The sequence below is a fragment of the Coffea arabica genome, chromosome 2c (assembly GCF_036785885.1).
Source record: "Coffea arabica cultivar ET-39 chromosome 2c, Coffea Arabica ET-39 HiFi, whole genome shotgun sequence".
Taxonomy (NCBI): domain Eukaryota; kingdom Viridiplantae; phylum Streptophyta; class Magnoliopsida; order Gentianales; family Rubiaceae; genus Coffea; species Coffea arabica.
This window is the reverse complement of record NC_092312.1, coordinates 70,235,197-70,251,132: the sequence shown is the minus strand read 5'-3', so window position 1 is coordinate 70,251,132 and position 15,936 is coordinate 70,235,197. Positions and strand designations below refer to the sequence as shown.

At 35.7% G+C, this 15,936-nt stretch overlaps 1 protein-coding gene across 1 annotated transcript; it reads right to left on the bottom strand.

The window, feature by feature from the left end:
• Positions 1-23: 23 nt before the first annotated feature.
• On the bottom strand, positions 24-10,555 carry LOC113727612 (mitochondrial Rho GTPase 1). The gene is made up of 15 exons (XM_027251869.2): positions 10,386-10,555; positions 9,957-10,197; positions 9,203-9,335; positions 8,852-9,001; positions 8,172-8,348; positions 7,786-8,037; positions 7,359-7,427; positions 6,345-6,400; positions 5,620-5,701; positions 4,386-4,597; positions 4,202-4,274; positions 3,221-3,333; positions 2,580-2,730; positions 1,491-1,677; positions 24-463 (listed from the first exon to the last, which is right to left on the bottom strand). The coding sequence occupies exons 2-15, from the start codon at positions 10,178-10,180 to the stop codon at positions 390-392; spliced, it is 1,953 nt and encodes a 650-aa protein (XP_027107670.1). The 5' UTR covers positions 10,181-10,197; positions 10,386-10,555; the 3' UTR covers positions 24-389.
• Between the last annotated feature and the right edge of the window lie 5,381 nt (positions 10,556-15,936).

The following is a 15,936-nucleotide window of genomic DNA, read 5'->3' as shown; positions in this document are numbered from 1 at the left end:
TATAGAGTATGGAACGCAACTCATTTGAATAAAAAGATATCGCTAACTGTTTTGAAAGTATAAATCAACCAAAATTTTGCAAAATTTTAGTCTTATAAATCACATCTCTAGTTACACATCCACCATGCTGCCTCCACCGCCATTTTTCCACTTGGGAAACCTATACCTAGCGAGTAGTCATTACAATAGTAGGCCAAACGTAAAAAACCTGCTTCAGAACAGCCAAACACTGAAGCATCAACATGGAGAACTAATCATCCAAATTCTCCAGAAACTACTTCAGACGAAACACACGAGCTTCCATCTAAATGCTAGATTTGAACCAGAACGCCTTTTTTTTCTTTCGGAATTAAACATTACGAGAAAAGAAACAAGTGCCCTTCACCAATTTAACTGGATGAATTCCTTCTAGCAGCATAAACACGGTAAGCAGCCAGGCCAACAACAGCAACTGCAGCTCCGACTATAAATGAAAACTAGCAATTAGTATTGTTGAAAGAAAGAACATGAATAATCTAATTGCATTTCTTGGCAAGTTCAAGCCTAGCCTGGACAAAAACGTTAACTGGCCAAGTCAAAACAGGCAATGAGTCAGAGGGCTTCAAACCATGTCCCCATTTCTCTTAAGAGTATCATCACATCCCTCAAAAAAAAGATTGTCATCACATGACTGAGGCTAAAACTACTAAGACCTCTCTTTCAAGAAAAATGACCTAACTTTACAATTCAGGCAGAAGGGTTGGAGTTTTGATGGTCTCTTTTAGTAATGCCCTTAAATGTTTTACTCACAGATTTATAAACTTTCTTTTGGACTATTATACGCTTAAAATTTTGAGAACAATCTACTGCATGAAAGATGTTGACTCTACAAGTGTCATCAAATCAAATATAGTCAAGACAAAGAGAACGACAGAGAAAGGTCTGTATTTGTATATACATCTACTATAGGAGTACATACTGTAAACATAAACAATTGTGGAATAGAGCGTCTTTCTGTATAGTCTAAAACTCGAGAATTAACATTGTCTTAACCGAAATTAATTCCATCAAATCTGTTTTTAATGGTAATAAGACTATATAAAGAATGAATTGCAGGGGCAAACGAAACAACTAGCCTTAGTAGTTGGACACTCCTATGTGCAGGACAAAAACTGAAAATCTCAGCCAAGCATGTAGTATGCCAATTCTCCTTTGGGCCATTATTTGACAGATAGCCTAGATTAGCTAGATCAGACCCTGAAAACTCATGCATGGTGTTGATAAGCTACTTTATTTTAATTCTGTACATGTTTGAAATCAAGGTAGAAGCACATTCTTCTGACAAAGAACTTCTTGTCAAACTCAACGAATGGAGATAACAATAAAATCTTAAGCAGGCCAAGCATATAGAGTCAATTCTGAGATACCAAAAGTTCTGATTAAAAGAGTCTCCAAAAGATCAAAGTTATAAGATAGATGACAAAACAAGTTCTTCAGATTTATCCAGATACCTGATACAAACATTAAAGAGCGACTGATTAACCGATGATAATGTTTGCGGCTTTTTCCTGCTTCAGTCTCAGGGATACTCAAATGGGGGTGTTCTGCTGCATTTACAATCCTAAGGAATATATTACTCAAATCTCCTAGCTTTGTGCTGATTGGTATAGGAGCCTCAATCCCCAAGTCCTGGCTAACCTGAAAAAGTAACAAGCAAGAACTCAAGCTCAGACAAAAAATGACAATAAAAAGGAGAAATCTAGCCATACTAATCTCAAAAGCAGCTGAAGGACAGAGAAAATCATTGATCTCAACAAAAAAGATGTTTCATCACTAATATTTTGGCCTACGCAAAAATCACCAGCACCAGTTAAAAATTAATGCTAAACTGAACTTTCGTGGGTTTAAAAAAGAAAAAAATCAACCAAAAATTGGGGAAAATTTTGGAGATTTATTCAACCCAGCATTAATTAAGTTTGACCAATCATCTCAATTAGGAAGTTAGGAAAAGAAATGGGGGAGGAAAAAAAGTCCATTTTGGTACACACTTTTGGGGAAAAAAACACCTGAAATCTTAATTGTGCACAACAAAATGCCACCAAAAATCATGCCCACAGAGATTTACTAGCTTCAAAAGTTTTTGGACACTTAAAGTAAAATTGTTAGGATACCCCAGAACACAACATCCCATAAACCACTTAAATGATCCCTACATATCCACTGTAGGACAGACTGCTGGGATTCTACAATCTTGCCCCCCAAAGATGAAACATCTTCTGGCCCCAAATACAGCATATAGGCCCAAGTCTTCAAGATCAGACAGGACTGCCTCGATAATAGCTAAAAAGAAACACTACATGAATATTACAAACATTCAATAAGAATAGCCCTGTCAAGCACTACACAGATATCACCAATCCTAAAGATTGTACTGATTTATGCATACACCACTACTACAAAGTATGAATTGATGGCAAATCCTGCTACGCTCACTAAATGCCACATCCATATCAATACCTTAACTAGCTATCATCATACTTTATATTTGCAATGAATAAAAAAGAACCTCAAGAAATAGTACGAGTATAAAGGTCTTATACCCTCGTTGAATTTTGTATTTCAGTCACAAATGATTCAAGATCATCTTTAGCAGCAACAATAAGGCAAGGAACCTCATAGCCAGTGGCTTCCCCATGACTAGCTACATCAAGCAGCAATTCAGTTGCCCTCTTCCATGAAGATTCACGAGTACTGCAAAAGAGCACCCATTCAATTAAAATCAAATGTCAATGATGTGCACCATGACAAATTGTACTTTCTCATGACATCAGACTATCTAACAGTCATACACACATATACCTAGAAAAGTTCTTCAAAATCGTACTAGTATACATTGTCTGCATACAGAAATTAAGGGTATTTCCAAAGAATTTCCGTCGTGTGTTCAAACGAATAACTTGTTAACCTTGAGGATTGACATGACATATAGGAATGGGGTCCATGTCACCAAATTAAGCAGTAGTCTTCAAACAAAGAACGTTAAGCAGATGTTAAGACACCTTAGGTACACAAATTAAGCATTTATGTCACCAAATTGATACCCAAACCTTAATGCATTTATTCAACATTATATCTCATACAGAAAACCTAATAGAGGAAAAACATCGGGTAGAACAACTAATTTGGCATCAAAACAAAGAAAATGGTATCCCTAAACCAGACTACAACGTTTTCCAGCTACCTGTCATGGACAAATACTGCAACATCACATGCTGCCAAAGCATCCTTGCTAGATAGCAGATTGTGCACACCATCCTCTGGAATCTCACGTAAAACAAGAGTTTTTCTTATTCCCTGCCAGAATGTATACATACAATTTATCATTCCCCCAGTGGAAAGTGGCAAAACCAAACACATACAACAGACAAACCACACAAAGGAAAAAAAGAAGGTTACTTAAGTACTAGCTGCTTTCCCCACTCCTTAACACTTCGCAGAAAAGTTCATCCAAGGTTCAATCATGCTTCAATTCACAAGCATCATAGTTGAAGCCTGAACAAATTACAAGGCTTTTTGAACCTGCTCTACAACCCAACATAACATTCTTTGCTCAAGTAATTCTTAAGTTCCTTAGAGAAAATATCCAAGCATTCATTCTTTCCTTTAGCAAGAAATATCTGTACCGTTATAACATATGTAAGAGGGTTGAGAGGCAAATAATTTATGAAATAGAGAAGTTCCAGTCGCTAACTCTTCTAAATTAGCACTACCTTGTACCCTTCTAACCATACGAGTACGATATGCTTTATGGCACATATACAATCATTTCTTAGGTGTTTCATTTGTTAACTTGCTTTATTTCCAAAAAAAATGCAGAATGATTTGATATCAGACCAAATTCCAAAGTATTTTGACATTTAATTAGTCAGTTACCGGATGATCAACCTGCAAACTTCTTCAAGATTTCACCCTCTTTTTAATTTTCTCCCCCTTTTCTTTTGGGAGATTATATATTAAAAGGTGAAATTCCCAACTATATGTCAACATCATTCATGATCCACATTGGTAAACGTTCATCTCTTAGATTCTATCACATGCTTTGATAATGTTCAGCAGCACACAGAGAGAGATGCATGTCCTCAGAAGATCCTTTGTGATGTTCTTTTCCTGGTTATAATGATCGCAAGTTAGCAAACTGCCAAGTTTATGGAACCAAACTTACCCCAGGTTGATCAACAATATGCACAGCATAGTTGTTATCATTGGTAGTCGGAACATATTCTCCAGGAAAAGGCCTGCATATAAATAGCATTTACATGTTAACAAGTAAACATTTGCAAATAAATAAGCTTAACTAATGAAATTGAGCAAATCAAGCTCATCTATAGAGAAACTAAAAAAAGAACCTTCCAATGAAGGAATTCAATAATGCAGACTTTCCAGCCTCTTTGGGCCCAAAAACAAAACACTGATACACATTTCTGTCTGAGTGTTGCTTTTTGCGATCTAAACGTCTTCTCCGAGTAACACGGATGGCAGTTGAAGCATCACCAGCATATCCAATATATATGAGATACTCAACACAGCGAATTGGATCCAAAAGTGCCATAAGAGCCCACTGCATTCCAACCCATAATAAAAGATTTGGAACATGAGTTACTTGATGAAACTATAAGATGTGTACTTCAATGGTGACATATTTTATACAATATTAATGACAAAAGTTGTCATCCTAAATTTTCAATACTGCTACCTAAGAGTTTCCATAGTTGCAAGGCAAAAAACTAACATAAATCTAACCAGGATGAACTGTCAAAATTGAAAAGAATAAATGTGACAATGCCAACTCAACCAGTTGACCCTTCTGGGGATATAAATGACCAGTTCTAGATGAAAGCCCGCTCCACCAAATGTAACAATAGTGTAGAATGAAAACTAAGAAAAAAGCAAACCAAACAAGTATGCAATAACAAGATTCAATTATTCCTCTTTTACCTGCTGAAGTATACCATTAATTACAAGGAACTTTTTGTTCAGAAGTCAGATTTTAATAAACTAATAGTTAAGTTCTTAGATCATACTGCAAGCAATTAGTTAAAGATAAAAAGATCAACAATCGACAAAGATATTGCAATCTCATATTTAGAATGCTAAAGTTATAGTTCCAAACTAACAGCAACATCTTTAGTAAAAAGGTCATATTTCAATATCACACCATGGCAGGCAAAGATCAGGGCATAGTTGCATTCCAAACACCATTCGTTACGAATTTGGTGTCTGCTTGACTCCATGCAAAGAAGGTGTGGAGTCCTCTAGGCTGCTAATGAAAATAAATTGGTCTCAGCTATTAAATGAAGTGGTCAAGAAAACATGTCTTGTATAGGCTTGAAATCCTCTAACCAACTCTCATACTCTCAACTCAAAATTGAAATCTTGTCATGTGTGGTTGCAAATGCAATCCCATGCATTAGTGGACTAGCCTTTAACCTATTAAAATCACCAATACAATGCTTCCTAATGCTCTGCATGTAAAATATTGTTAAAACATAAAATGGCACAAATTTTTGAAGTAACACAGATTCTCGTGACAAAAGTGTCTATCAGAGTGTAATATAAGAAATGAGGGAATGGAGTACTGACCTTGGACAAAAAGCCATCAATTGTAAGCCCACCAAGGGCATTTTTTTCACCAGCATCTCTATAGGGTGCTTCATTCCATGGACTGAATATAAAGGGAAAAATTAGATGATAAATGAACATGAACTTATTAACCTAAAAATATAAAATCATGTTCTGCTGTTCAAAAGATTGATATTGCAAATAAGAGAAATCACATGTTTTCAGAAAATCAACAGATGTTTAAGAAAGATGCAAGGAAAATCAAATAAATTGATATAAAGAGTGTTTCATATGCAATTTAAATCCTAATGGCTCAAAACAAGGTAATGTGTTAGATACCCAAAAATGGGGGGTTGTTATAGGGGTTGTCACATTTGGCATCAGGCCATTAGCCAGGGTGTTGGATGAAACTTAGGCGAGGATTGGACATACAGCAGAAGGAAGAAAATTGACGGGTTACCGCACAAATTATGCTAATGAGAATATATCTTCTAAATTGTGTAGCACTGGCACAGATATTTTCGTTAAAAAAAAAATATTTTGTTTGTATAACATTTCAGAGATTAACCCATATACTAGTTGATGCCAAATTCATTAACCACTGTGATTGATATCATGTAACTTCCACAGAAGCGAAGGATGTCATAGTTAAAGCTGAATGAAAGCATGCTTGGACTCCAAGGCAAAAAAAGTAGGTTTTAGTTAAAGCACCAGCGAAGTTGAAATATTGAACAAAATCAAATTACTTTTCTGGTGCAGTTGAGAACAAATCTTCAACTTCAGGGGCTCTGAGAGATCCATCCTGATGGAAATCAGAAACAATATTCGCAACTGTTATTCAGAATGGATAACCATCAAGTTCAATCACAAAATATTAGTCGAACCAAATTCTCAACTATGACTGAACATCTTTACAAATCAAGACAATAAAAAATCTAGACGCTGATATCTACATTGGATATGCATGCTGTTCACAAAGTAAAACAAAATGGTTGGCGTAAAAGCACATAGAAGATGTATACACTTAATAAAATAAAATAAAATAAAATAAAAGAGATAAATGCATGCATGCATGCATACATGTATGCACAAAAATCATATTATACACATGAGCTCCTTAATATACATATATATGTGCGCGCGTGTGGCAGAAACATCAGCTTATCTACCAAAAAATCATAAGAATAAGTATCAGCAGCATTCAGAGACCAAAATACAAAATCAAAACCATTTAGCTCATGCAACCAAAACATCATACCAAGCACGAACCAGAGGCTCCGTGAATGAATTGCTTGCCCTATTACAGCTTGTTAAATATCCAAAGAGAAAAAAAAGGTCCATCAGCTGGCTAGTTAACCTGTCTGCAAAAGCTAGTTTGCACAAACCCCTATAGAAACCCTGTAGCTCAGCAGAGCAGTCTTGTAACGCACTACCTATAAATGTACATGTTTTGTCTTGCAGTTTATAACCATTTCATGCAACACAAATGACATAATGAACATGTACACTGGCAGTTGGAATACAAGTCCACATAGCAGGGCTACAACAAGCATCAGCTATGACATTAAAATTGAAATTACATAATCTGTGAATTGTATAGATTGCAGTGATGCAAAGGACAATCTCAGAATCATTGCAAACCTGAACTTCTTCAATTTGATGACTTAACATGACTCAACATGTGATCATTACAAACTATCAGATGCAAAATATGCATGTAAAATAGCTGCAGAAGTGAAGAAGAGATAGCTTGAACATACACCATCGATGTCATATGTGAAGAAAATTGTCCTCAGAAAATCCACAGCTTCATTTGTCAGCTCCACACTCTACAGAAATAAAAGAGTAACCATCAGTAATTTAATAGGAAACAATGGCAAAAAATAACCAAGATAGTACATAAAAGGTGTCATATGCGTCTGTGTATACAAGCACTGCTGTGAAGAATACAAGCATAGATGTCAAATCAAAGATCAGAAACACAAAAACCAAATTTTGACACTGCAGAAGGTAAATCTATCGGGTGGAAATCATTTGTATCTGGATTCTGTTGTTAGTACATAAATAATTAATATACCATTCATGAAAAAAAATTAACATGTAGTAAATGAGCAAAAGGAAATATGCATGCAAAGAAAAGAATTACAAGTGGCCAGAATAATCAAATTTGACTGAAGGAAAGTGTACCTGGTCAGGATGTTTTTTGATTGGAGGAGGAAGCCTATCATCACTGAGCCTGATTTCATTATTATAACCAAATTTTCTTAGAACAGTCCATGTTGTCTCCAAACGCCCCTTCTCTATAAAAAGAGCATGCAGGAATAGAAATCCAGTCAATGTAAGACCACGTTCACTCACGCCTTCAGCCAATTTCTCTTGCACAACCTTCTTAACACCAACTATTTCAGCAGGTTGTAGAGGAGCATTGAAGCACTTGACCTACAGGCAAGCACTGACAGTTTCTTAAGAACCCAAAGCACAAGCTTTAATAAAGTTTGTGGATCCATATTAACATGCTTGAAGGCATACAGAATCACTGTTAATTAAAACTCGCAAAAGATAATAATCATGACCTGAAAATCATTCAGCTCTTCATCACTAAGGGCACCATCCCTGTCCTGATCACACAGAATGAATATCCTTTTCAAAGCCCTCACACAACGGGGTTTAAGAGTTTGTGCTTCTTGATCAAACAATGGTGCTGTTGGGTGAAGGACAGCTTTTTGTGCATAGTAAAACACCTCAGGAACCTGCAAACATGCAAATATGAATTACAAGCCTATACTCTCCTCTTTGTGATATTTGAAGAATCATTTAAAATAATCCTGTATCAAAATGTTCAGTGACTCTTCTAACAAAAATGTGTTATTTCCAGCACAGTCCCCCCCCCTGGGGGCTTTTTTTTTTAACCCCTTTTCTTCAAATCTGAAATATGGTTCTGATTCATATAATTTTTGTGTTCCTGGGTATTTAGGGCCTAGAGAATAACAGCTGCCCTTGCAGCTTGAACAAGCCATATTCAGTTCCCACCTTTAACAATTAGATGGATCCAAATATTCCACAGCACAACCTATTGAATAAACTCATGATTTTATGACTGAAATATTAAGCTTCTTACAATTTCTCTTCATGAACTTAAATTATAGGTATACCGTAAGCCTCCAAAATCATACAGGATGCCAAGCGTCAAAATGCAACAACAGTACAATCCTGTATGGGATGCTAAAAGCATGCATATGCCAATGAGCTTTACCTGAATAAACTTTAATGCGGAACATTCTATACAAGTTTCAATCTCCCGAAACTGTTGCATTATAGGCGACATAACCTGCTCCAGACTGACTGGATAGTCATCATCGCGCTTATCTAGCATGCAGCCAACCACAATAACAGGAACCCTCACCTACTCATAACAATAAACATTCAGAATCAGAAAGGTGAAAACTAGCGAGCACGTGAAGATTGATCCTGACAATTAAGAGACAGTTGCCCGGTATTTGTTTCAAAAGCAATTTTACCTTATCAATTTTCCTATTTATATTCAATTTATAAAAAAAAAAAACACCTTCGGGCAATTTTGTGAATATGCATCTCATGCACAAACCTCTATACGGCGAAGCTCAGGAAGCCAGAAGGTACTCAATCTATCCAAAGTTTCAGGTCTATCGCAAGCATAAGTTAGTATAACAGCATCAGCTCTCCTCAATTCTTCAACAAGTTTACCTCTGTTTTCAGTGCTGCATGAGATGAAAAGGAATAACATAAAATCAGATCCAAAATATCAAATTTTAACAAAATAATAAACAAGTATTCCAATAAGAACACAAGAAACATAATGAAGAAATATCCACATACATCAAGAAATTTTTATCCAAATAGATATGTAAAAGCAATCTTTTTAATTAATCAGCACATCTTTGTGCATTGCCATTCTTTACACCTACCGTTGCTCAACAAATACCAAACTGATTGGACAACAAAAAAACACAAGTTGACTTAGAAATCAAATCAAGACACCAACTTTAACAGGTCTTCGATCACCATTGGCATAAAAATCTCAAGCAATACTACTTAGGTTATATATATCTCGAGCCTTGGCCTAATACAGAACTCTGTGCTCTCCGTCTAATAGACACATTGCACTAAACTTCGTACATACCACTATTCTCACAACTAAACCTAATCAATAATCAAAATAAAAAAAAATTGATGAACACATACATAAATGAAAAGCAGAAGGTAACAGAAATAAAAACAAATTGCAATAAAATGTACTTAAAACCCTACTTAACAGTTTAGGAACATAAAACCTACTACATACACGTAACTGAACGCGTATGAAACAGTAGAGTTACGACCTTGAGGATGTATCGACGACGGTGACGGGGACACGATCGGGAAACATATCATCGGGAAGCCTAGTCGGCGGGAGAACAGAAAGAACACTAGGCGGAAAAGCATCAGCGGCGGCCGTCAGAATTAAGCTCGACTTGCCAGTCTTAGCGTCACCGGCGACCACAATACGGACGCCGGCGGCACCGGTGGGATTCCACCTCGTAGCATTAGCACCGCCTCCGGCCATTCACTTAACAAAATGAACTGTAAAGAACAAAAACAAAGGAAAAAAAAAAAAAAAAACCCAACTTTATGAGATTGAGATTGAGATTGACGATTTGACAGCTCCTACAGCCCTAATTCTCAGTAAAGTTTATTCCTTATTTTCGACGTATAATAAATATAACATATAAGAGATATATAGATACATGGCTATAAATACAAGGGTTTACCTTGCAGATGAGAAAAAAGGGAGGATTGAAACTTGGGGAAGAAGAATTATATGTAGAAAAAGTTAGTTCAAAAGAGGGTTTTTGAGTTGCAGTAGGGTTATGGCCTTTTCTTAAAAAAAAAAAATTGTATATACTTTTCAACTCTTTTCTTGTGTTTACTTTCTCTAGTGAAAGTAGTGAAAGAAGACAGAGGTAAATTGGTGGACTACCTCTAAATACAAATGTGAAAGATTTTATTTATACCAGAGGTTAATAATATAAATTAAAAGACGGTCCACATTTTGATTTTTAGGAGTGTTCATATTTATTTCTATCATTTAAACATATAATATATTTAAAGTTGCTCTGAACTCCACAAATATTACATGATTATAATATTGGTGCAATTTACTTGTTTATTGATAATATTTAACATTTAAGAAAGATTATGTATTATTCCTAGCATAATACTGGGTGCAAGTCGAGAAAATGGCAAGAATGTTAAACAATGGAATGGTCTAATTATTGAACTCTTTTCTCTTTTTTTTTTTTGGTTAAAATGATCACTTAACTCCTTAAATTTGATTTTTTAGCTTATTCTCTACTAATCAACCAAACATGGCCTGAATTTTAAGATATTTTTGGCCTTGAGAACCTATGATCTAGAAGACTCGTTTTTACAGAGAAGGCAATTTCAATGACCAAACCATGCCATTTTACATGGTTTAGAGATCATTTTTACCATTTACTCAAATTAGTATTTATCATATTAGTATGATAATTCACAATTTTAAGGTAATTCGTAAATATTTTTAACTTTTAAATTTGTATTAGTAGCCAAGAATAATGATGCGTATGTTAGCGGAATAAACCACCAAAAATTTGTACTACTTGTACTACATGCAAATAATAATGTTGTTGAACATAAACAAATAGTTCGATTAAAAAAATGAAAAGTAAGAGCTATCAAATACGTGAAAGTTGAAACAATAGCACAATTGTTTTGTTCCTAACCCCTTAGCAACTAGAGACGAAAAGACCACATAGCCAACTAGAAACTTGCTTTAGGGGATGAATGAAGGCCCAATTCAAGTCTAGTCTAACTAGGCTTAAACAATTAACAATGGTTTAACAACATCCCAAGCATTTGGCAACAAAGTAATACCAAAATCCAAAAGCAAGTCACCAATCTTGTATTATATATGTTTGACTACCAGACAAAGCATAGAAAGCAGTCTTGACTGCTGATTTTAGGATTCAAATCCTTAAATCCTTTGTATTGTAATTATACCCAAATGATGTGTAATAGTATATTCCTTTAATCTAGTTGTGAGTTTTTGTTTCTCCATGATCTAGTTGGACATTCCTAATATCCTTATATGAGAATGAGTTATAGTTAAGGGGGGTTTGAATTTCAACCGCATGGATAGGATGATAGCACGATGGGAGATGTAGGTGCTCAAGTGTTGCTTGGTTCGAATAATGATCAAGTTCTTGTTCCAATTGGACTAATTACTAAAGCGTGCGCCAACAAACTCAAAGATCAACTCAACACATTTGTTCACGTTGTTCGTGAGGCGATTGAAGGTTCTAAAGTGGTTGAAGATCTTAATCAAGAAGAACGTTCAATTGTCACAGTGCTTCAAGTGATTCAGCAAGCTAGTCTTTAGAGTCACTTGTTTTATCATTGTTTTGGTAATTGAATTGGTTGCATACGACTACCTTTGAGTTGTTTAAATAGCTAAATTATTTAGTTGCTGTTTTGAGTTATTTTTTGTGATTTTTCTACTCATTTTTTAGGTTGTTAGGGTCAGTCAATTTAGGAAAGTCTTAAGGGCCGAAATAGTCAATTAATTTCCTAGTTGGAGTTTGTTAAGTCTTTTGTAAACTCTATAACTAGAGGCAAAAACGTTTTTTCCAAAAGGATAGACGAAATTTCCAACAAATTAAGAGTTTCTCTCTTCATTTTTTGTGAGCTCCTTTTGAATACTTTAGAGATTCTCTTGAGTGTTCAATTCTTGGCTTATCAACCAAGAAACACACTTGATTGTGGCACTATTCAACCAAATTTTGGTTCACTAACTTGTTAGGTTGTAGGTTGAGATAATATCAAGAAATTCGCACTTTGGGGGTTAGATTGGGTCGTAGGTTTTTCACTGCCAAACTGGAATATCACCATTATAATTCGAGCCTGTTGATTATGAGATTCGTATGCAATAGAGATCATATCAGTTGGCATCAGAGCAAGGTTGATGGTATTCAGGTTATATCCCTTTTAATTCCAGCTTTTGAGTCTTATTCTTGATTCATAGTTTGTGTTTGAGTCTTGTTTTTATTCGATTAATCCAGTAAAAAAAAAAACAAGTCCTAGGGTTTGTCACGTGGAGTCGTTAGGGTTTCATCTTTGTTGGTTGCTGTCCAAATTTAATTCCTCTTGTTTATCTTCATTTTCTTGTTCCAACTTCTTGTGTTATTATTGTTTTTGTGAATTAGGTGAAGTTTGAGTGAAAAAAATTGTTCGTATCTAGGATTTGAGTCATTAGCTAGTTCTTGGACAAATCCTAGACTGTCTTCTTGTGTTCTTGATTGTGTAAGTTGCAAAAGGAAAAATAGCGAACTGACTTTATACAAATTATTGCAATCTGAAATCAAAACTTGATTTCTTGAAGTTCTTGATTGTCTAAAGCAACAATCTTGAAGTTCTTGAAGTCTTTAGTCGAGATTCTTGAAGATTTGTCAACCCCAAAAACTGTCATGTTCAAATTCGAGAAAATCTTGGACTGTTTAGGGGGGATTAATTTTCAAATTTTGTGTTTCTTGAATTCTGGAAAATATCTTCTAGAATTTTTGAAAGAATCTTGAAGTTTTCTAGGTTTTGGGAACCTTGTGCGATACAAAGCTGCACCAAAAAATTCCAACCATCTAGTGTTCATTGTACAAGTTTTTGGCTATTGATTAGGGAAAAAAAAAACAACATATCCATGAAATCTAATTCTTGAAAACTCCTAGAATTGAACCTTGTTTCTATTTAAAGGGTCTTGAATGCTTGGACCATCAAGAAAAACAAACAGCAGCCACCAATCCTTTCCAAATTCCATTCGAATTTGACTAACCAGTACAATTCGAACAAACTGTCTAAATTTTCCTTTAAAATTCGTGACTACAGCTTGTTAAATCCTTGTTATATTGGGAAAAGGGGTATAATTCTAGATTAATCAAGAATTCTCACTGGTTACTTATTTCCTAATTGCTGCAACATGATCAATTGTCGCGTAACTCTTTTGCAATCATTCTTAAGTAGTATTTTTTTTAGTTTCTTGAGTCGTTAGTTTCCACTCATTTTACAATAGTTCCAGCTATATAAATTTGTTTTTAAAGTCCAGAATTTAGTTTCTAAATGTCCAGTTCTTGAGTCGAGTCTTTAGTAATTAGTTTTGTCATATCACTAGTTGTTCATTGTGTCATTTGTCTAAGTATACTTTCAGCAATATTCCAACTTTGTTGAGTCCAGTTTTTCAGCTTCATTTATATCAAACCGAATCAGATTTAAGTACAAATTGTTCAAGTGTACTTCGGGTAGGTAAATTTTTCTAGGATCCGTTAGTTTCAACCCATCTTCTCTTCCATCCAACTTAAAGAATCCAATCTATCTGGTAGGTTCACAAGCACAAATTGAGTCGAGTTGTTACATATTGAGTCTTTAACAAGTCGAGATCTCTCCCATATCAAGCGCTGCACTTGTGTAACTATGTTGGTGAGCTAATATACACTTGAAGAGGTTCTAACTTCTTCAAAGGGGTGCAAACAAGGACTTGAGAGATATTGGTTAGCTTAATAAAGTGATTATCTATTTGAGTGATACTTGAGTGTGAGAGTATACACGTAAGGGAGCGAAGTGAGGATATTTTTATTACTAACAACTTCTGCAGGTTAAATCATCATGTCCAACGGAGGAGAAAGAAGTTCCCAAACCTTTGATTTTAAGCTTTTGGGCCGAGGCTTTGAAGGGAGATATCACTAGAATTATGGATCAATGGCTAGAAAGAGTGGAGGAACGAGTAGACAGAATAGAGATGTTGCAAGCCATATCCAAAGGAAGCCTTGCAAAAGACACCTTGGCATGAATCCACTGATTCAAAATTTGAGGATGATATGATCCCTAACCGAGGCAAGAGAAGGAGGAACAATCGAGTTACGAGAGATCCTTTCAAAGCGATTAAGATGAAGATTCCTAAGTTCAAAGGAAGATTTGATCCTGAGGCATATCTTGAGTGGGAGTCCAAGATTAAGATGGTATTTAGGTGCTAAGATTACACCAGGGAGCAAAAAGTCAAGTTGGCCGTCATTGAGTTTTTCGAGTACGCAGTGGTATGGTGGGATCAACTATGCTTGAGTAGGAGACGGAATAGACTTCCAAAAGTTCCTACTTGAACCAAGTTAAAGGGGATTATGAGGTCATGATTTGTGTTGAGGCATTATTATCGAAACTTGTACCAGAAATTACAAACTCTAGTTCAAGGGAGTCGAAATATAGATGAGTACTTCAAGGAAATGAAAGTACTTATACTTCACGCTGATGTACAAGAAGACAAAGAGGTGACGATGACTAGATTTTTAAATAGTTTGCGTTCAAAGATAGCAGAAAGAGTCGAGTTTCAACACTACATGGAGATTCATCAACTAGTTGATAAGGTTGTCAAAGTGGAGCAAAGGTTCAAGAGGAGGGGACAAACTCGAGTTAATTATAGTGTGCCTTCTCCCAACATTAGACAAATGAATACGAGTGAAACAAAATTTTCAACCGCCCCTTTCTCTTCAAAATCGAGGAGTGATGGTGCAAACAAGAACAAATTCGAGACTATCAAGGGAAGTAATCAATCCAAGTCCAACAACCATCCACATAAGGGACGCGTACGTGATAATAGATGCTTCAAGTGTCAAGATCGAGATCACATTGCTAACCAATTCCTGAATCAATGGACAATGGTGGGCTTACCCAATGGAGACATTGTGACGGACGATGAAGACAAGTATGAAGACATGCCAGCCTTGGTTGAGAAGAATCACGATTCTGGAGAAGAATGTGCCTTAGAGGGACAAGTGGGGCTCGAACTAATAGCTTGGAGAGCATTGACCTCACAGATCAAGGATAAAGAATTGTAATATGAGAACATATTTTATATGCGCTACCTAGTAAAAAACAAGCTATGTAACTTGATCATTGATGGAGATAGTTGCACCAACGTTGCAAGTGCCCTCATGGTGGATAAATTGAAGTTGTCAATGACTGACCATCTACGACCGTATAAGCTACAGTGGCTTAACAATAGTGGTAAAGTTCGCGTCACCAAACAGGTTCTTATTTCTTCCAAAATTGGTCGATACGAAGATGAGGCGTTATGTGACGTTGAACTATTGCAAGCTAGTCACATCATACTTAGGTAACCATGGCAATTTGATAAGAGAATTTCTTTTGATGGGGTATTTAACAAATACTCTTTTGTACTTAGAGATAGGAAAGTAACCCTTGCACCTTTTACTCCTAAACAAGCTCATGAAGGCCAAATGAGGT

Coding starts and splice junctions, on each gene's coding strand:
- LOC113727612 (XM_027251869.2), bottom strand. CDS start 10,180: ATGGCCGGAGGCGGTGCTAATGCTACGAGGTGGAATCCCACCGGTGCC. Junction 9,336..9,956: donor GTCGTCGATACATCCTCAAG/GTCGTAACTCTA, acceptor CATCTCATGCAG/CACTGAAAACAGAGGTAAAC. Junction 6,401..7,358: donor TCACATATGACATCGATGGT/GTATGTTCAAGC, acceptor GATTTCCATCAG/GATGGATCTCTCAGAGCCCC.